Source organism: Eurytemora carolleeae, unplaced genomic scaffold (genome assembly GCF_000591075.1).
Source record: "Eurytemora carolleeae unplaced genomic scaffold, Eaff_2.0 scaffold1421, whole genome shotgun sequence".
NCBI classification, from domain to species: Eukaryota; Metazoa; Arthropoda; class Copepoda; order Calanoida; family Temoridae; genus Eurytemora; species Eurytemora carolleeae.
In genome coordinates, this window is record NW_019397321.1 from 6,950 (window position 1) to 28,334 (window position 21,385).

The window sequence follows — 21,385 nt, forward strand, 5'->3', positions numbered from 1 at the left end:
GATAAAATTTAGCTTTTTGGACCAATTTTTTTAAAATTTAACTATATAACTGGATTTTGCCATAAAAAATTCAATTTTTGCAAATTTGCAAATTTTTTTTTGCAGATTCTAAAAGTAGAGCACAAGAGCTTTACAATGATGTATCATTTTTCATATTTGGCCATCAAACCTGGTTTTCAAGTACCCCAGCAGGGATAGGGTTAAAGACACTATACAAGCATCGAGGCTTAGATGTTGAATTTAAAGGACTAGAGTTTTTACCACAAACTCCAAATTTCTAATTACTTTATCTATGCAACCGGATGCTGTAAACCTTTGATATTTCAAACTTAGAATGTTTGATCTGTCAGAATTCTTAGTTTGAAATGTCAAAGGTCAAAAAAAAAGGGTTGCACAGATATAGGGATTAAAAAATCTGATTCTGTAGCAGAAACTCAACTCCTTTGATGGCAAAAATAAACATTTTTAGATGAGATCTGTCTTGTGTTTGACTTTTCTGTTGGCTGGAGTATCCCAGGCCAAAAATATTCAACCTAAGCTTGATATTGTCTTGATCAGCAATGAAACCGAATCAAGGAATATCTTGCCAAAACTTGAAGTTCAACTTCTTGTAAATGATACTGAAGAAATTGATCCAAGCCTATTGACTCCAAAGCTTGAAGTCCAGCTTCTTATGAATGAAACTGAGGTTGTTGATCCCAGTCTGCTGACTCCTAAGATGGCTTTGGACAGAGCTACAACAGATTGTGGATGTGGATATGCTGTGAGCAATCCTAGTCCAGCAGCTGGAAGAATTGTTGGTGGATCTGTAGTTACCCCACAGAACAAGCTTCCATATCAAGTATTTGTTCAGCCCTGTTTTGCTGATGGCTGTGGTATGTGCGGAGGTACATTGATCAATAAAAGGTATGTCTTGACTGCAATGCACTGTATTAAGGATGGAGCTAACATTGCTTCAAATGTTTTGGTCAAAATTGGAGATTACAGTCTTAATTCTGCTATCGAGACAATACCACAACAGAATATTCCTGTTGCCAATATTATTATGAGAGATGACTATGATGAACAGACTACAAATAATGATATTGCTATGCTCCGCTTATCTTCTGATGTTGTATTTAATGCCAATGTTGTACCTGCCTGCCTACCTACTGATCCAAATAATCTTTATGTAGGCCTGCAAGCAGTTGTTTCAGGGTGGGGCGCTACTTCATCGGGAGGGTCTACAAGTGATTTGCTGAAGGAAACTACAGTTAAAATTGTAGCTAACTCTGATTCAACCTGCCTAGGACCTTATGGAAATATTGGAAAAACAAGGATGTGTGCTTATGCAGCAGGAACTGATAGCTGTCAGGGAGATAGTGGTGGACCTCTGGTTGTCAAGGAGGATGGAAGATACACAGTAGTAGGTGTTGTATCCTATGGTATAGGTTGTGCTTCTACTAACACTGCTGGAGTATATGCTAGAGTTACAAACTNAAAATGCCCCCAATTTTTTTTTAAATTATCATATAAAAAAAATTTGCCCCCAATTAAAGAATTTGCCCCCATTTCTTTCAAATTTGTCAATCCCAAATGGGATTGAAAAAGGAATTATATTGACCCCTGAACTTAATCCCTTTGGAATTTATTCAAAATAAGGTGTGTTAGATAACAAATTAGCGTGCCCCCAAATGCAAAGGGGTGGTTCCCCCTAAAAAGTAGTTGATACATTTTCGAGGAACATAGCTCTTTTTTTTAATTTAAATCCTTTATTTCCCTTTCATATAAAATAGCTGGTCACCATTCTATCCCTTGAGATATTATAGGAGCTTTGAAAATAAAATAAAAGTACAGCCAACAATGAATATGTTTAATAGGACTGTAATCGTCATTTCAAATGATCCTCCATTGATAGAGTATAATTTCTGATTCACAACGGTTCCCTTAAAAGTAATTTGTCCGATCTAATGTATGGATTATATATATCTTATTAAACCTTATGTCTAATTAAATGATATATGGTGGGGTTTGAAATGTTTATGGAAAACTTATTATGGAATATATGGGAGCATTATTAAACTGTGGAGTTGAAATCTGTTGGGAGCTGCTAAACAGCTGATATAGATGAATCCTAGAACCCTGAGCTACTCTGGTGCAGAACTCTTGAAGGATGCTGCTGTAGCTAGAAGCTAGAAGCTGGTATAGATGAATCTTAGATTCTGAAGCTTTCTGGTTCAGGACTGTTGAAGGCTGCTGCTGTAGGGGTACAGCTAGAAGCTCCTTAAAATAGAATTCGGGATTTGAATAGCTATTAAATATCAATAAAATGCCCTTTTTGTGGTACAGAGTTGATTTGTGAACTCTGGAGCTGGGCAAGGGTCGGCTTTGACTGCTGATATCATCTTTTCAAGATTCCAAAGTTATCACGTAGTCTTAACCTTGAGTCTATATGTAAAAATGCGCACACAGTACACAGGATGTTCACTAAAATACAAACACATAAATGCATTTTATCATAAAAGCAAAATATCAATTTTAAAGGTTTTTTTTCATTCGTTTGTGATTTAAAAAAGGAGTTTTAGTTTATGTAAACACCCGGCAGAGTTGCTAAGTATGGATGATTGATTCCAACCATCATCGACATTTGTTAATATTAATATTTTATAATTCTTTGTTGAAAAAGCGTACTCTTACAATCATAGCTTTTGTTGTTCAAAAGCAATGGACAATTTTTCATCATCAAACACATTATTGTTTAGATTAAAGTTTATAGGGTACAGCTGTTAATTGGACATGCTACTTTTTTAAAAATAAAGGGTCATGTCAACTCCTAGCCTTTCATTAAACTCTGAATTTGGAAATAAAATAATGTTTAGTATGGTTATATGGTTATCAACAAACAAAAATAAATTTGAAAACATCTCCTGGCATAGATGGATTAACTATTGATAACAGGAAAGAGGAATTTAACTATTCCAAGATATATCATATATTATATATATATCATATATATAATACTTCATACTATGTGCATTATTAGCTTTAAGCTGAATTAAATATAACTATGTCTTAACATTTATCAATATACAATAGCCAATAATAAGGCTAAGACTAAGCAAGCAAGGTACATTTATCAATATACAATAGCCAATAATAAGGCTGAGACTAAGCGAGCAGGGTACATTTATCAATATACAATAGCCAATAATAAAGCTAAGACTAAGCGAGCAAGGTACATTTATCAAAATACAATAGCCAATAACAAGGCTAAGACTAAGTGAGCAAGGTACATTTAGCAAGATATTACAACAGAATTGAGGAATTCAAGTGACTTTATAAAAACACTCCAATATTTAAGACAGATTAAAAACTAAAAGCTAGATTATTTAATGTAAATACTAATATTTTCGTATTAAGTAAGTGAAAACCAATAAAAAGTAGTATTAATTTGGTTAAAATTGTTTATGAAGAAAAAGATTGATGCCCAGTAAAATCAATATTATAGTGACATCTATTGGAATCTTTCTAAACTATATTTGTCCCATTTCTGTATTGTCTGAGAACTCTTTTCTCTGGATATCGAATTTTATAATTGACAGGGTTTGCCAAAAAACAGGTGCAATACAAGACTTTTAGCATGAGTATAGCTTATAGCTATTTAGAGGTGGTTTTCATAAAAGGGGTTTCTTGGTCCCAGTCTAGTGTTTTTCGTTTTCTGAAAATGTGGTATGATGACAGCACTGCAAGGCTTGATAGATTTTCGCACATTGCTTTGAAACTAACACTGGGTTTGCAGAACTTATGCAGTTTCTTTAGAATCGCCTTATTTGATGGTGATATAAACTTCTTGAGCCGATTTCAAAAGGATGAACAGACACATCCCAGGTTGTTACATCTGTGATAAAATGTTCATACTTGTTCAACTTTTGAGCGTTGGCTTTTTTGATATTTGTTCCCAATGGGACACTAAGCTTAAAAATATCCATCTTTTCCTCCATTCTATCGATAATTACTAGATCTGGTTTCTCTGCGGTCACAAGGAGGTGGGGGGGGGGAACAGTACCTCCCCCTGGAAGGGTATGGGACGTGATGTCGGCATACATCAGAAATCGAACAATATCAACAAATCCAGTTATATATTTAATAAGATTGTTGTGTCTCCAAGTATATCTTTTTTTGGTGTAGTGCAACCTTGCAGGCTTGCAGCCAAAGGAATTGAGTTTCGGAACAATTAAATATTTAAACCCGAATATCTTTAGAACCCGATGTTGTAAACCTTTGATATTTCAAACTCAGATTATTTGATCTAACAAAATTCATAGTTTGAAATATCTAAGGTCTAAAACATTTTGTTCCAAAGATATAGTGATTAATAATCAGAGTTTGTGGCAAAGACTCAATTCCTTTAAGGTAAGTAGCTAGATAAGTAGGGATGGGCATTGTTTTTAAAAAATGATTGAAAAAACGATAGTTTTGGTTTTTCAAGAAACGAACATCTAAAAATTGTTAGTTTTAGGCTGAAGAAATCAAAAGAAAAATGGTTAGAAAATTATAAAGCTAGGTTTATAAATGGATAATATAAAATTATAAAGCTAGGTTTATAAATGGATAATATAAAATTGGATATATAAATTATAAAGCTAGGTTTATAAATGGATAATATAAAATTATAAAGCTAGGTTTATAAATGGATAATATAAAATTGTCTACTGAAGAAATGGACTTCTGAATCTGGCCTAAACACTATTACAGCAAGTTTTAATATTTTGAGAATTATACTTATATAAAACGAAAAAAGAGCGTGATAAAAATATAATATATAAAATCTTTACATAAATCTTGCAAATACTACTTTAACCAAAATATTTTAAAATTCCTAAATATTTTAATTCTATTCCGCTATGCTCCGCTTATCTTCTGATGTTGTATTTAATGCCAATGTTGTACCTGCCTGCCTACCTACTGATCCAAATAATCTGTATGTAGGCCTGCAAGCAGTTGTTTCAGGGTGGGGCGCTANCTGCAAAACTTTGAAAAAATATTGTCTTTGTTTATATTATAATTTCTAATTTCTAAAATTTTTTAAAATGAAGATCAATTTACTAAACGACGATGTTTTGTTTCCCCAAGATTCTAGGGAGGGGGGGTTATTACCCAACGGATTATAGGGGAGGGGGTAAGTAACCCCAATAACCCCCTCTTATTTACGCCACTGAAAGAACTAATTATTTGAATATATATATTTTGTAAAGTAACATTATTTATTTTATCATTAATATAAAAGAAACAGAAGAATTTATGAGTTTAGAAAAGATAAATTAAGAAAAGGAGATGTAAACTAAACAAAGCTATGTGTTGAGACATCTATTTATATATTTCTGAACTAAACAAAGCTATGTGTTGAGACATCTATTTGTATATTTCTGAACTAAACAGTTCTTAATTCTGTTCCATTCCCCGCCCCCCTAATCTACTGTCTTCTAGTTTATATTCTGGGGAGGTGGGGGGGGGGGAATTAGCTTTTTGTTTTGCCCCCTTGACAACATTGTGCCCCCCATAAAAACCACTTAAAAAAATATTTATGCCTTTTTCACTTTGTAAATAATTCGATCAGACACACACTTCCAAATTACAAGTGTTAATAAATTATTTATATAATTTTCTTTATTGGATTCCTCTTAATACTGTGGTGTAAGCTTCAAAGGATGAAAAATATAGATTTAGAAAAATTTAGAAAAAACATCTATATTTTCATGGGATCGATACATACTGTTTTATAAATTATGATATCAAATATATATTTACACTGAAGGCAGTATTGATTAAAGTTTTTTTTAATGAAACTTTTTAGTTAAGGGCAAAAGTGATATTTTAAAGTATCTTTTTATACGATGTAATTATACTTAAATAAAATAATTGCGTAATTTCAAGTGACCCTCCATTTATAGAGTGGCATGTCCGATGTACCTTAGAAACCTACATTTCTCCATCGTTTCTGAAGCAAGAAATGCAAAAGTCACTTTTGTAGAGAAACCACAAATAAAAATAATCAGTTTTCAAAATGGGAAACATGGATATTTAATACAATATTTGATCAGACAATTAGCTTGGTAGGGTATTGTTGTGAATCAGAATATATTCTATTTATTTTCTTAATCTTTTAGTTTGGGTGAGGTCAATGCAATGTAAAATGTAGATTGCCTGTGGAATATTAAAAGAGCCCGCCCCCTAGGGGGGGGGGGAACACATGTTCTGGAATTTCTAGATTCTGGAACATGAGAAGGGGAGTAGGGGAAAAGGGGAGAAGGGGAGAAGGGGAGAAGGGGAGAAGGGGAGAAGGGGAGAAGGGGAGAAGGGGAGAAGGGGAGAAGGGGAGAAGGGGAGAAGGGAAGAAGGGGAGAAGGGGACAAACAATAAAAATGTCAATCTGATAATATTTCAGATATTTTATAATTTTATACCGTGTCTCCTTTATCTTTCAATGCAATCATTTCATTTACTCGAGGCATAAAGAGCTATTTAAACATTTAGTTTATGTCGGTTTTAAACATTGATTGGAAGGTTGTGTGTTTAGATCCATTAAAATTTTAAACGGCTGAACCGATTAGAACCAAGTTAAGTTAACTGACATGACTCTGTGCAGCGATGGTTTAATGTCGGTTAAAATTAAAAGGGTTTCTCTCAAACTAATTTAGATTGTTAAAATTAATAAAATTTCTCTTATGAAAGCATGCAAATCTGTAAATTTTTATTATTATTATTATTGTATCAAAATGAAGATAGCTAAGTTAAGTATTATCAGAATTGTTTCCCATGTTAATAAAGTGTGATCCAATTTTCTCATTCCAAACTCTAATTATTAAGAATAAAACATAAAGCAAATAATCTGTATCTACTATTTCCCAACGGATATGGCTTTTGAATTTGCATAGGATGTTAAAATGTTAAATTTTAAAGAAATTATCAATTTTTTGCCGAATTAGTCCAATTATCTAAAAAAATATCTAAATGGATATTTAATTTCCGAATTGCATTTCCTGAAAATGTCATATTTGGTTTTTGGTAATATTTAAAAATATAATTTTCACAAAATTAAAGCACATCTCCTTTTCCGGATTCAGGACCTCCCCTGACATTTTTTTAGAGGTCAACTCAAAAAGTATTGATCTGAGGCATTCGATTTTTTTTGACTTTTCTAACTAACTCATGCCCCTCACATTAGGCTTCAAGCGGGGCTTTTATGCCAACTGCCTGTGTCCTCAGGCATACTGCCTGAATGCCTTATTTTACCTTTACTCTACTAAATCTATATTTAACCCATTTCCGGTCATTGGATTTAAACTTTTTATAGCTCTTTAGAAAGCCTTGAACAAATAGAAAGCGAAGAAATTTGCATAAATTTTTGCACAGATGCCTTTAAAAAGAATTTGCACATTTTCAGTTTTCCTTGAATACAAATTCAGTTTTAGAAAATTTTGCAATATTTTTGCATATTTGAATTCGCCGTGGCAAAGGGACTTTATTTGCACTTTTTTGCTTAATAACTTGATTTTGCAATAAAATTTCAATATTTTGCAAATTTTCAAATTTTTTGGCAGATTATTTAAGTAGAGCCATTATCCAAAAATGTATCAAATGTTATAGATTTGTATTACATTAAGGAAATAGAAGGGGGGGTCCCTAGGAACCCCCCCCCCCCCTAGACTATTTGGGTAAGCCAGACATCAGCCTGAATAGGGTTAAAGATGAACACCATTTTCTTCATTTTCATGAAGAACTGGCGAGGGAGTTCAGAACTTGACGATTTCGTCGCGTAACAAAAATTTTTTCAATTTTTGCGCAAGGGGGGGGGGTTACTAGGTTTGAAGCAGCCCGACATGGATAGACTTAGACATTTTTGAATCCCTATATGAAACATACTATTACAATTTGCTTGTAATTTGACAAATGTTTTCAATTGAAATGGATGATCGCTCTTTATCTTGCCGTTCTTTCCAATCTGGTAAAAGCCAGTTTTATAAAATATAAAATGTATTTTATAAACGATATTTACATCCATGTTTGTAAAAGCATGATAACACTGTGATATAACCAAAGTTGATGAACCAATTTTAATTCAGATTTTCAGTATATTTTAATTCAAATTTTATCATTGGGTTTTTTTGTTTTTTACTAAAATTTGAATAATTTTCTTATTTTTTCTCTCTAACATGAAAGTTTCATTTTCTCCATTTTTAAAAGAACATTATTTCCGAAGTGCTCAAAACGGTGCGATTTACAAAATCTTTAAATATTAACAAAAAATAAAATCGAAAAAAGTTAATTCAATTTTCAAAACCAAGTTTACTGCGAGACAAGGTTTATCGCCACAATTGAATGTTGGCAATTAAAGATGTGAAAATACATTTTCAGAAAACATTCAAGTTGGAACTGCACGCATTATTTCAAGAGACCATCAGTTTTAAGGGTGTAATTTGTAATTGTTAAACGCTTTGTTTGTAAGACATTTTATATTTAAGAACTATTAATATTTGTTTTCTAGAAGTCAGTAACCACTGTGATTTAAAGGTTGCGAACTCTTAAATTCTATGAGAATTTTGCCAATATTTTGCTTTTATGTGCTAAAATGTACATGTAAAGGGCTACAGAAAAGCAGTTAGAGCGGTAAAATGCCCAAGGTGTTGCCAAACAATCTAAAGTCAACCATGTCTCAAAAATAACTAAAGTTAAAAAATAGACTTTATTAACAAAAATGCATGAATATAATGAGATAATAATAAGCAAAATATTTATAGAAATAAAAAATATAACTTAACGGATATTGATATCTGAACTTAATAAAGATGGCTGCTATCTTAATACAATTAAATTTTTCTTTTGATAATGAATATTGTTGTCTCTTTCCCTGAATCTTTTTCTTCAATATCTCTTGTAAGAATCTCCAATTTTACTTCTTGCTAAGACTCCAAATTCTAAATTTGAGTCTTCAAATCATTGACTTCTATTTTGTTCGTATTGTGTTGGCTCGGATATAATGCGAAAATTTTGCGAAAAAATAAAGTGAAAATTTCGCGAAATTTGTTTGCGAAAATTCACCAAAAAAGACAAAAAACAGCTTCAATATTTTTTTTAATTCTTAAAAATTGAAACATATGATTTAAGTCTGTTTTTTTTGCAAAACATTTACAGTTTTTTAATCATTTTGATTTATTTTTACGCCGCGTAGACTTGAACCGCACTAAAAAGACAGGAGACTTTTTGATTTAAACCTGTACATTAGATATTCAGATTAAGCGATCAGGATTAAGAATATCTCATTCTAAAGTTTTCAGCTCCGGTCTCATTGTTTGAAAACCAATTTTCAAAACTGTGTAAATTGTTGTTGGCTATACTTATCCATCTTTTATCAGCATTCCTTCAGAAACTGCGTAAATTCTGCCAACTTAACCAGTGATGTCATTCTCCCCCCTCCACCCCCCCCCCCCCCACCCCTTACTCAAATAGTCATAAAGTTGTATGCTGGTTTATGACGTAAAACCTTAAAAGAAACTCCACGGTGTTTTTGCTTTAAAATCTATTATCTCAAACACTTGAATTGAATCTACAGGAAAAAATTACGGAGAAATAAAAAAGCGGACTGTTCGTGCAATTTCTAGTGACCCTCCATTAATAAGATGGTATGTTAGATTCACATTGGTACCCTTGAAACCTTTTTTTTTAATTTTATTTTTATTCTTCTAAATTATTTATTTGATTTTTTCAATTGCAACATAAAAAGGAATTTGTGTTTTTAGGAGTTTATATTTCAGGAGTTTATAATTCAGGAGTTTTATTTCAGAATTTTAACTTTAGGAATTTGTATTTCAGGAGTTTAAAGTTCAGGAGTTTATATTTCAGAAATTTTTATTTCCGGAGTTTGTATTTCAGGAGATTGTATTTCAGAATTTTGGATTTTAGAAGTTTGTTCTTCAGGAGTTTGTATTTCGTGATTTGTATTTCATGAGTTTATATTTCAGGAGTTTTTTTTCAAGAATTTTGTATTTTAAGAGTTTACATTTCAGGAGTTCGCATTTCAGGAGTTTGAAATTCAGGAGTTTGTATTTCAGGGGTTTGTATTTCAAGAGTTAGTTTTACAAGAATTTGTATTTCAGGAGTTTGTATTTCAGGGGTTTATATTTCAGGAGTTTGTATTTCAGGGGTTTGTATTTCAGGAGTTTGTAATTCAGGAGTTTGAAGTTCAGGAGTTTATATTTCAGGAGTTTGTATTTCAGGAATTTTGTATTTTAAGAGTTTACATTTCAGGAGTTTGTATTTCAGGGGTATTTTAGGAGTTTGCATTTCAGGAGTTTTATTTCAGGAGTTTTATTTTAAAAGTTTGAATTTCAGGAGTTAGTAATTCAAGAGTTTGAATTTCACAACTTTTTTGTTGGATTTCAGAATATTTTTTAACCCCAAATTTTCTCGTTACATTTGAATATGTTTAATTTCCTGCACTGTGGGATTTAATTGTACAGATGGGATATAAAACAGTGGTATAAAGGGGGGACAGTAAAACAATGGTATAAAGGGGAGACTATAAAATAGTGATGGTATAAAGTGTTGTAAACTACTATTATATATTAAACACACAGACTGACATCACAGTAATGGGGATTTAGAGGAGAATTTCATAAAATATATTCCAAAATATACTTTTTATGAGCTGTCCTTAATATTTACAACTAGGTCCCACAATAATGTTTATTCCATAGAAAATTATTGTTAACAGTTTTATCTATGAAAAAATGTTTAACATTGAAAGTAGAAAAATTAGCCCTTCTGAGCCCGCGATTTAAAAACTTCGGCTCGAGCTGAAATTCCTTAAACCCGACTTTTAGACTAAATTAGTGATTTAATAAGTGTTTAGTAAAACTATTTACTTTGTAAAACCAGAAAATACAATAACATAAACAATTACTAGAATAAGGGGGGTGCCAAGCGGCCTAATTTCCTAATTTAATTATAAACCATGTAAACTTGTCCTTTATTATTAAATTGTGACGATTCATCAATATTCGGTGTAACCATTTTGGCAAATAGATTTATTGAATATTGGATTTTGGACCATAATATTATATTATCCAGTCAAATAAAGCAAAGTTTAAACTAAACCTACATATTAAATTAAATTGTATTTATCCTTTTTCAATCAATTATGAATACTTCCAATGCGAATATTTGATAACAAATGCTTTTGTATTTGTATTTTTTTTCAACCCTTTAATAATAAATTTTTAAAATATTTTGTTGTTGTAGTTTTTTTGGCTAGAGTGCACCAATACTCAAACATTTATAATTTGTAATATTTTATGTTATTTTCTATAACACTTTATAATATCGATTCATTGACATAAGGTCAATCTACCTAGGTTCAAATGCCATAGGGTCAAACGACATAGGGTAAAATGACCTAGGGCCTCAGCGCTCGGCCCGCAGCCTGTCCTAGCCGCAGCGCTCGGTGCAAAAATTGTCTTAACCTGACTTGACAACGAAATAATACATAATTTTATGTCATTATTTATGTTAATTTGAATTAATAGCTGCAACGTTTAGCCCCCTAGCCTGTCCTAGTCGCAGCACTCGGCCCAGAAATTGTCTTAACCTAACCTAACCCTGTAATGATACATAAAATATTTTTATTTTATTTTGACCCTTTGTCATTTTACCCTTTGTCGCGTTTTTGACCGTTTGTCTTTTGACCATAGGTCATTTGAATTTAGGTCGTTTGACCCTATGTCATTTGACCCTGGGTCATTTTAACCTAAGTCATTTGACCCTATGTAGGCCTATGTAGGTGTGAACCATAATATCTTCTGATTTAATTTTTGCAAAAAATATTTGGATTTCAAAAATTTGGAAGCAGATTCATTAAAATGAGGGCCTAATTATTTTCCAAAAATATATAACATCTACATCCCCCTTTTTTAGGAAATTATCATTCCCCTTTAGTTATTTTTATTTAAAAGTATCTGCACTATTTAAATAACCATAATCCTACATCTATATATAAATTTGGCTTGTCTGTCTGCCTGTTTGTTTGTTTGTATCCAATAAACGTCAAAACGGCCTAACCAATCGGGCCCAAATTTTTGGTGGGACATCACATGACCACAGGGAAGGTTTATGAATGATAAAAATTTAAAAAAAAATACGAAAGGGAGGGGGGATTTTATGACTTGAGGAAGCCAAGGGTACTAAAGCTGAGAAATCTGATACTCTGATCAGTAAACATTTAACCCAGAAGAACTTAACATCTACACTAAAACCCATACACCATCCACCACACAAACTTTAGACTTGGGAATCCTTAAAATTGAATTATCTTGCCACAATGATGTATTCTTGGGTTTTATATATCTTTATCATTTCTGGTAGGCTTATATCAGGACTAGATGAGATTGTTCAAACTTCTGCTGTGATAGAAACCAATGCCAAAGACGTAACTTGTAATGACTGTAATAACAATGAAGACATTGTAGAACCTAATGAGACAGTTGAAGACAACCTGGAGTCAAACCATGAGCAACAAGATCAATTTGATGATTTTGCCCTCATCAAAGAGTCTGATGCTGGTCCTACTCACAGGCCAAGAGGTGGAAGATCAATGAGTTTAGTGTCTGTTGTGTTTCCTGAAATACTGGTTGTGGTTGATCATGCTCTTTTCCTAAAGCTTGACAGCTCTGAGTCCAAAACTAAAGATTATGTAACATTATTCATGTCAGCGGTAAACCAACGATATAAAGGCATGACTTCACCAAGAATAGAATTGAAGATTGCTGAAATTAAGATTGGAAAATCTGCCTCTGACACTCCTTATCTTGCTTCAAATATTGTCAATGGAGGCTCTTTTGAGGCTCAGGGGGCTTTAGAGGATCTTGGAAGATACTTCTTTAAGAAGGAATTTTCTAATTTTGTATATGACATCGTACTTGTACTGACAGGACAGGAAATGTGTACATACAAGGGTAAGTTCTGTAACCCATCAACAGCTGGCTATGCATATGTAGGCGGTGCCTGCGTGGTCAACTCTAGGTTGAACAGGATAAACAGTGTTGGTATAGTTGAGGACTGTGGAGGATATTCTGGTGTTATTGTTGCAGCCCATGAGATTGCTCATCTGTTAGGAGCTCAACATGATGGACAACCAGCACCTGCCTATATAGGAGGTCCTGGAGCAAGCAGTTGCAGTTGGAAGGACGGATACATCATGTCAGATGACAGACGTACCAACAAAGGTCACACTTGGTCAACCTGTTCTAGGTCTCAGATGACGCATTATTTAAATACCCAATCTGCCAGCTGCTTGTATAACTCCCTGAAACAAGAAAAATATCCCCTCCAAGAATTATCTGGACTTGTTAGCAGAGCCTCAACAGCTGATGAACAGTGCATGAAAGAAAAAGGAACCCGATCTTGCTTCTCTGACAGCAGAATTTGTACACAGCTGTTTTGCGTTGATAATAAAACCGGTTCTTGTTTATCCTACCGACCTGCTCTAGAGGGGACAGCTTGTGATGGAAATGGATTCTGCTCAGATGGTATTTGTAAAAAATTTAAAAACTTGAGTCCATTTGTAACCGTCAAGAAATTGTGGATGGAACCCCGTATGGAAAATAAAATTGCCCCAACAGAACCTCATGTGGAAAAGCTAATAGTTCCATCAGAACCCAGGGTGGAAAAATTAACAGTTCCAACATCTTCAGTGTTTATTAACAGTATCAAGGATACTGAATCTGTCTGTAAGGACCAGGATGGAGCAGCAGGACATGGACTGAGCTGTCAACAGCTGTATAGAAGCTTTGCCTTTGCTTACTGCTCTAATATGAAGCTGAAAGAAAAGTGTTGTTCTTCTTACATAAAATATTGTTAACCAAACCAAATTAAAAACACATATTGTATTAAATCAAACTATTTAATTGTGAAATCAAAGTAACATGTAACTGTGTACCTGAAGTAATTTGTTCATTATTTGTTTTATATTGTTCCTTATCGTAGAATTAGCTGTTATTGTTATGAATATTGTGCATTTGTTTAACTAACCCAATATGATAAATAATTTATTCTAAAACAATGGTTAGTTTCTTTATATAAACTTTCTTTCAGAATCCAAATACATTGGTACAGTGTGTTAAATTATTAGATTAAGTTTAAATTAAAATTTAAAAATTCAATGTTAACCTTTTTTTCTAAAAATATTCATAAACTCCTTTTTATCATAAAACAAATCTTTATGATACTACTTTTATATTTTAATCATTTCAACTTGAATTCGAATAAAAAAATATTGTTTTCTGCTAATTTCGTTAATTTGAATGCATTATCCATTATTAAACATAAAGAACCGTTAATTCAGAAGTGAAAAACAAACTACAGTGATAACCAGAAAACTTTGGAACAGGGAGACAATTTTCAGACTCAATTAATGACTCTAAATAGTGCAATGAACTTGACACAACACAATAGTGCGGTGTAAAAAGGCCCAAATGACTTAAAAACTGATTTTTATATTTTGCTGGAAAAAACTATTTACTTTGTAACCGCATCAAATCCTATTTATTATTGCTTTAATATCGTCTTCCTATCCTACAGTTTTCTGGTTATCACTGTATTGATTAACGAACCTATGTTTTTCAGGGTTACCCAAAAAGGATGAGATACCTTTGAATGCAGTGATAACCATAAAATGATATTATATGAAGACGACATAATATCAATATTTTAGAGTATTAGAAAATGTAACAAAGCAAATAGTTTTTTAGGAATCTTATTAAATCTCTCATTTAGTGAAATTTGTCTGTTTACAACTATACAGTGCACGATTGCTGTGCCTCATGCCCATTGGACTTTCTATTTCAGAGTTTTCTGATTACCACTGTAAGACGATTTGCGAGATAATTGTGGATTTATGTATTTAAATACGGTTCTTAAAAACGTTTCTGTACAGTCGTCCCTTACGTCTCATCCTTTGTGGATTCCCCATGTATGTTACCTAAATATTACGTTAACAAACAGAGTAAAAAGTAAATATATGCCCAGTCCTAGTTGTAACTTTGTAGGTTCCCCATGTATGTTACCTAAATATTACGTTAACAAACAGAGTAAAAAGTAAATATATGCCCAGTCCTAGTTGTAACTTTGTAGGTTCCCCATGTATGTTACCTAAATATTACGTTAACAAACAGAGTAAAAAGTAAATATATGCCCAGTCCTGGTTGTAACTTTGTAGGTTCTCCATGTATGTTACCTAAATGTTACGTTAACAAACAGATTAAAAAGTTAATATATGCCCAGTCCTAGTTGTAACTTTGTAGGTTCCCCATGTATGTTACCTAAATATTACGTTAACAAACAGAGTAAAAAGTAAATATATGCCCATTCCTGGTTGTAACTTTGTAGGTTCTCCATGTATGTTACCTAAATGTTACGTTAACAAACAGATTAAAAAGTTAATATATGCCCAGTCCTAGTTGTAACTTTGAAGGTTCCCCATGTATGTTACCTAAATGTTACGTCAACAAACAGAGTAAAAAGTAAATATATGCACAGCCCTGGTTGTAACTTTGTAGGTTCCCCATGTATATTACCTAAATGTTACGTTAACAAACAGATTAAAAAGTAAATATATGCACAGTCCTAGTTGTAACTTTGTGGGTTCCCCATGTATGTTACCTAAATGTTACGTAAACAAACAGATTAAAAAGTAAATATATGCCCAGTCCTAGTTGTAACTTTGTAGGTTCCCCATGTATGTTTCCTAAATGTTACGTTAACTAACAGATTAAAAAGTAAATATATGCCCAGTCCTAGTTGAAACTTTGTAGGTTCCCCATGTATGTTACCTAAATGTTCCGTTAACAAACAGATTAAAAAGTAAATATATGCCCAGTCCTAGTTGTAACTTTGTAGGTTCCCCATGTATGTTACCTAAATGTTACGTTAACAAACAGAGTAAAAAGTAAATGTATGCCCAGCCCTAGTTGTAAACTAATTATGTATTGGTCAGAACCCTATTCAACCCTATATTGGAAGTATGGGGGGGGTAATGTTGTCGGGAGGGGGGGAGGGGGTCTCTGAAAAGGTTTTGTTTTTAACCGACTCTTGCTTGTGAAGGTAATATTGTAAAATAAATATATTTCTTATAAGCCAGAGTTTAATCAGCTTTCAGAGTGGAAACTTTTATTTAAACTTTGAAAATCTTAATCAAAGTTTTTATTTTGAAAAATATATAACAAATGAATTCTCGGAAAGGGTTGAAAGAAATAAAAAATTGTTGGAATCCACCAATTACCAACATATCTGTCAGATATATCCCAAAGAATTTTAGTAATTATAATTTGAAGCTAAGTAGGATGTATTTTAAAATATGTTCTTGCTTGTCTGTTGATATGTTTATATAATCAATTAACGTCTAAACGGCAGAACTGTTTAGGGCCTAAAATCTACATTTTTTTGGTAAGTCACAGAATCCTTGGGAAGGTTTTTATGGCTTGTCCAAGTAAAACATTTTTGCCCGGAGCCAAATGTCGAGGTATACGTTAAAGGGCAATATCAAAATTAAAAAATGTTTGCTTAGTAAAAAATGTAGCATTTTATAATTTTTTTAAATCCTTCTAATTGACAGAAAAATACCAGAAAATATTTGTTTATAAATGAGGTCGAGAAAATAGCAACATTAAAAAGCTAAAGTTTTTTCTCGAAAAATGCGTAAATGTTCTTACAAAGTTTTAGTTTTTTTCTTGATTTTATTTTGTGTATCATACAGGGTGTCCCGATAAACATGGGAATTCAGTGACGAATTCGATATCGTCTTTTTAAATAATTCTTTGATTTAGCATAGTAATACCTAAAAGAAAGCTGAAAGCCGAAAGATTTTCGTCTGTTATGTTTACAATTTGTTTGTTTATGTTTTGAACTTTTGACTGCATACGGTTATATTTAGTGAAACAAGAAAATTGCAGTATACAAACAGAGTAAACTTGTTCGTCTTCACTGTTTATCCTGCAGAGACATTGTGAGACACATCTTTACAGCCATTTACCGTTTTCATAAAATAAATTCTAGCAGACATAATAATATTATGGCTTTTGAAGTTAGGTATTAAAATGCTAATTCACAACAAAGACGATATCGAATTCGTTACTGAATTCCCATGCTTATATCAAATTAAGTTAAGCAAAAATGTGCAAAAGAAGTACGCAAAATATCATAAATTATACATTTTTGAAAAGCCCTTGCCACGGCGAATCCAAAATTGTAATATATTTGCTAAATTTTCATAATATATTTTCTAAATTTTCAAGGCTTTCCAAAGAGCAATAAAAATTCTAAATCCAATGACCAAAAGTGGGTCTAAACATAGATTTAGTTGAGTAAAGGTAAAATAAGGCATTTAGGCAGTATGCCTGAGGAGTCAGGCAGTTGGTATTAAAGCCCTGCTTTAAGTCCAAAGTGAGGGGCATCCCAGGTAACAATTTTGTGAAAAATCCGCAGAAATTCCCTGGATTTTTTCCTGGGAATTTTCACAGAAAAATCCGGTGAAAATGTTGTTACTTGGGTTGTGATAGTTAGAAAAGTAAAAAAATTTGAACAGCCTCAGACCAATACTTTTTGAGTTATCTCTCAAAAACGTTAGGGGGATCCCAGGGAACCCCCACCCCCAGCCGAAATAGGGTTAATGTGTGAAAATTTTCGGTTTGTTGTCACAGATGTCCTACAAAATTGCAACAGATATATGTAGAAAGTAGTATGCCTGTTAAAGGGAGTGTTCGCGAAAAATGAAAGGGGGGTATAGGCTTAATACGATAAAAAAGCGCTTTTGATCGCTGCTAATCTTACTTCTATCTTTTGCGTCTATAAGGAGAAAATTGATAAAGACGTTTCATACCGAAGAGCGTAGCGCCAAATGCCCATACAAATTGAGGAAGTTGGAACATACGCGACTTAGACCGTAAAACAATCAAATTAATATCAAACAAATCATTCAGATATATTACAACCTATAGTCATCGATTATCTTTCGCCACATTTGTATATATTTGATATTTCATACTAGTTTTGATTTTGTTTTTTAAAATAATATTTAGCTTCCAACTTGTTTTCGAACATTCCTGGAAAATATGAAAAGGTCGTCTTCATTACCAAAAATCCTCGAAACAGGAATAAACGTTTTTACAAGTAACTCTCAGATCATAACAATTAAAACATATTATGAAAAATCAACTATATATAAATGTGGCGAAAGATAATCGATGACTATAGGTTGTAATATCTGAATGATTTGTTTGAAATTAAATTGATTTTTTACGGTCTAAGTCGTATGTTGCAATTTTCTCAATTTGTATGGACGCCATGTTATTCAGTATGAGACATCTTTAACAATTTTCTCCTTATAGACGCAACAGATAGAAGTAAGATTAGTGGCGATCAAAAGCGCTTTTTTATCACATTAAGCCTATACCCCCTTTCATTTTTCGCGAACACTCCCTTTAAGGAAATTGTACTGAATGTCACTCACATTACATGCCCTGGTCAATATTAAATCTATTTATGTTTATATTTGATTTTGAAACACCTAATTCTTCCCAGCTCTGTCAGTTTATGTACTGAAAAATATTTAGTAAAACTAAACAATAGAATTTCAAAATGGCAGACAAGGAAGAAGACGAGGTAAAAGACAGGAATAAAAGTCGTCTTCGTTATGTATTGGACGGGTATGCAGAGAGTTCTACAGTGCATGGTCTCAATTACACTCTGGACACAGAACTTCCCATGCCAGGTGAGAAATCATAGAGTAATAAAACGAAGAGGGGAAGCTCAGCTCAGATGTACACAACCAACCTCCCTATTAATTAATTAATAGAGTGGTCGGTTGTGTACATCACGATATGTTTACATATCTAACACTGTACACTCGTATATAGAGTGACCGTATTTCTAAGGGGTGGTTTTATGTAGACATTTGAATATTACTATTGATAATTAGATAGACACTTAATGTGGATTTAAATAAAGAAAGAAAATCTAAAAATTGGTCAACTCCATAAAATCCTCCTTAGAAATACGATAACTCTATAAACAAGTGCACAGTTGTAGCGACGAAAGGAATAAGACCAAATGAATAAGACCAAATGAATAAGACCAAATAAACTGACTGAATATATATTTATCAAAAACAGTATTTATACTAGATGCAGTATATCATAATCTAATAATAACATGTGAAGTATGGAATATGCTGTGTACTGCATTCCAGGAATCCAGGGGCGCCACAGGGGTCCCCCAAGCATCGAGGTGATGAAGTTGATGAAGAGCTCGATGTTTATCTCAGACTTCTCTTCGAGGGTTCCGTCGAACTGGGAGAGGAGAAGGCTGTTGAGGTGAGAATCTAACTCTCTTCTTCATTCTCTGGGCTCTCTGGAGAGGTGCTGGAGAGGTTGGAGCCAACAGAGCTGGAGGTGACGGAGCCAGAGCCAACGGAGCCGGAGCCAACGGAGCCAGAGCCAACGGAGGTCTTCCACGTCAGGGAGGCAACTGTGGAACCAGAGGACAATCAGAAAGAACAGGTTTGAGCCGGTCCACGGAGACGGAGTCGGATTTAGAACCAATCTGGACTTGAAAATACTTTGGATACTTGGAAAGCACTAGATAAGGTCCTCTGTAAAGAAGGGCTGCAACACACTGGTGAAACTTGGTTAGAGAAGTCGCTTGATCGCAAACTGGGCCTCAGCCTGGAGGAACCACACCTCGGGGGAGTCCGTCCAGAAGGTGGGAAGCTTGATGGATACCATGGTGAGGGATAACTGACCATCAGGGGGTGTTGGTCGACATCGCTACTACGCTGAAAAAGAACACTCTATTTGCGGAACCTTACTTTGGTGTTTGAGTATGAAAAGAGCAGATGAATAAGACCAAATAAACTGACTGAATATATATTTATCAAAAACAGTATTTATACTAGATGCAGTATATCATAATAACAATAACATGTGAAGTATGGAATATGCTGTGTACTGCATTCCAGGTAGGGTTTCCATTCGCAAAACTTTTGCGCAATTTTTGCGGAACGAAACGCAAAATTTTTCTTTCTTTGCACATCAGGTTTGCACGAAAAAAAAACAATTTGCGCAATCATTCGCAAAAGTCATTTCGCGCAAAATTGCCTTATTCCGCTTTTGCGAAACTCAAGTTTTGCGCAATTCCGCAACTAGAGTTTTGCGCAATTCCGCAATTTCGTAAAAATCAAACGGTTGGTGATGGTGTGTGTTTATTATAATTCAATTCTGGAAGAATCTTGTTTTGGAATGTCTTCCTATTGGCCACTTTTACATAATTGACCAATGACGGTTAAAAAGAGTTCAAATCTCACAATTTTCTCGACAATTTTAGTTTTGGACATGCATATTTCCTAAAAGTGGATTCTTCAGGTATTGGTTACTTTCTTGCATTATTTTATATGAGATTAAAAAGATTTTAGAAATTTGATCAAAAAAATTTAAGAATATAATTCATACTTGATTAGGCAAAGCTTTTAAGGGTCACTTGAAATTATTTAATAGGATTAAAATATTGCCAAGTTTCACACTCTCTAATTTCTATTTTATTAATTTTGGTCCCTTAATTTAAACTTTTGTAACTGGAAGTAACCAATTGAGTGTAGTATAATCGTTATCCTACTCGTATGTTTATATTTTTCATGTATGGAATAAATATTCAGTTGTTAAATTCTAAGCTTAGAATATCAATTTTTGACAATTTGCCTAAAAATTTACATTTTGCGTAAAACTTGCGGTTTTGCGCAAATTGCGCAAAAAAATTAAGCAAAACTAAAATTTCGTTTCATGCGCAACTTTAACAAAAAATATTTCCGGTTTTGCGCAAAATGCGCAAAAAAATAGCGCAAAACTCATTGCGTTTCATGCGCAAAAATAGCGCTAAAGTTCGCAAAAAAAAAATTTGCGCGAAAATAGCGCAAATTTTGCGCAAAAAAATTATCCATTTCGTGGAAACCCTAATTCCAGGAATCCAGGGGCGCCACACAGTGTTATATATGTAAACATATCGTGATGTACACAACCGACCACTCTATTAACTAATTAATAGGGAGGTCGGTTGTGTACATCTTAGGTAAGCTTTACCTCTTCGTTTTATTACTCTATGTGAGAAATCCCTGAATACAAATTCTCTAAAATTTAAAATTTCAAAACAAAATAAGCATATTGGCCAAAAAAAAACATGAAAATGTTCAAAGTTTAAAATATTTGTATGTTGGAAATTTTGAGCACTAAGTAGAACCAAGGTACCGACACCCTACCGCATTGAAGTACCTTATACCGACCTAAAGAAAGCGAGTGGTACAGTACACGCC

At 33.2% G+C, this 21,385-nt stretch overlaps 3 protein-coding genes across 3 annotated transcripts in view; all 3 read left to right on the forward strand.

Moving 5' to 3' along the window:
* Window positions 1–466: 466 nt before the first annotated feature.
* On the forward strand, window positions 467–2,746 carry LOC111713499 (chymotrypsinogen A-like). Its single transcript, XM_023488366.1, has 2 exons — window positions 467–1,484; window positions 2,742–2,746. Exons 1-2 carry the CDS (start codon window positions 470–472, stop codon window positions 2,744–2,746), a joined length of 1,020 nt encoding a protein of 339 aa, XP_023344134.1. The 5' UTR covers window positions 467–469.
* A 9,496-nt stretch (window positions 2,747–12,242) lies between these two features.
* LOC111713498 (A disintegrin and metalloproteinase with thrombospondin motifs 18) lies at window positions 12,243–14,059 on the forward strand. The gene has a single exon (XM_023488365.1). The coding sequence runs from the start codon at window positions 12,353–12,355 to the stop codon at window positions 13,889–13,891; it is 1,539 nt and encodes a 512-aa protein (XP_023344133.1). The 5' UTR covers window positions 12,243–12,352; the 3' UTR covers window positions 13,892–14,059.
* Window positions 14,060–18,557: 4,498 nt separating this feature from the next.
* LOC111713500 (mucin-5AC) overlaps window positions 18,558–21,385 on the forward strand; it is a 52,877-nt gene continuing 50,049 nt past the window's right edge. Inside the window, exon 1 of the mRNA XM_023488368.1 lies at window positions 18,558–18,796. Within this exon, the coding sequence (XP_023344136.1) occupies window positions 18,664–18,796 (133 nt within the window). The 5' untranslated portion in view covers window positions 18,558–18,663. The remainder of the gene's footprint in view (window positions 18,797–21,385) is intronic.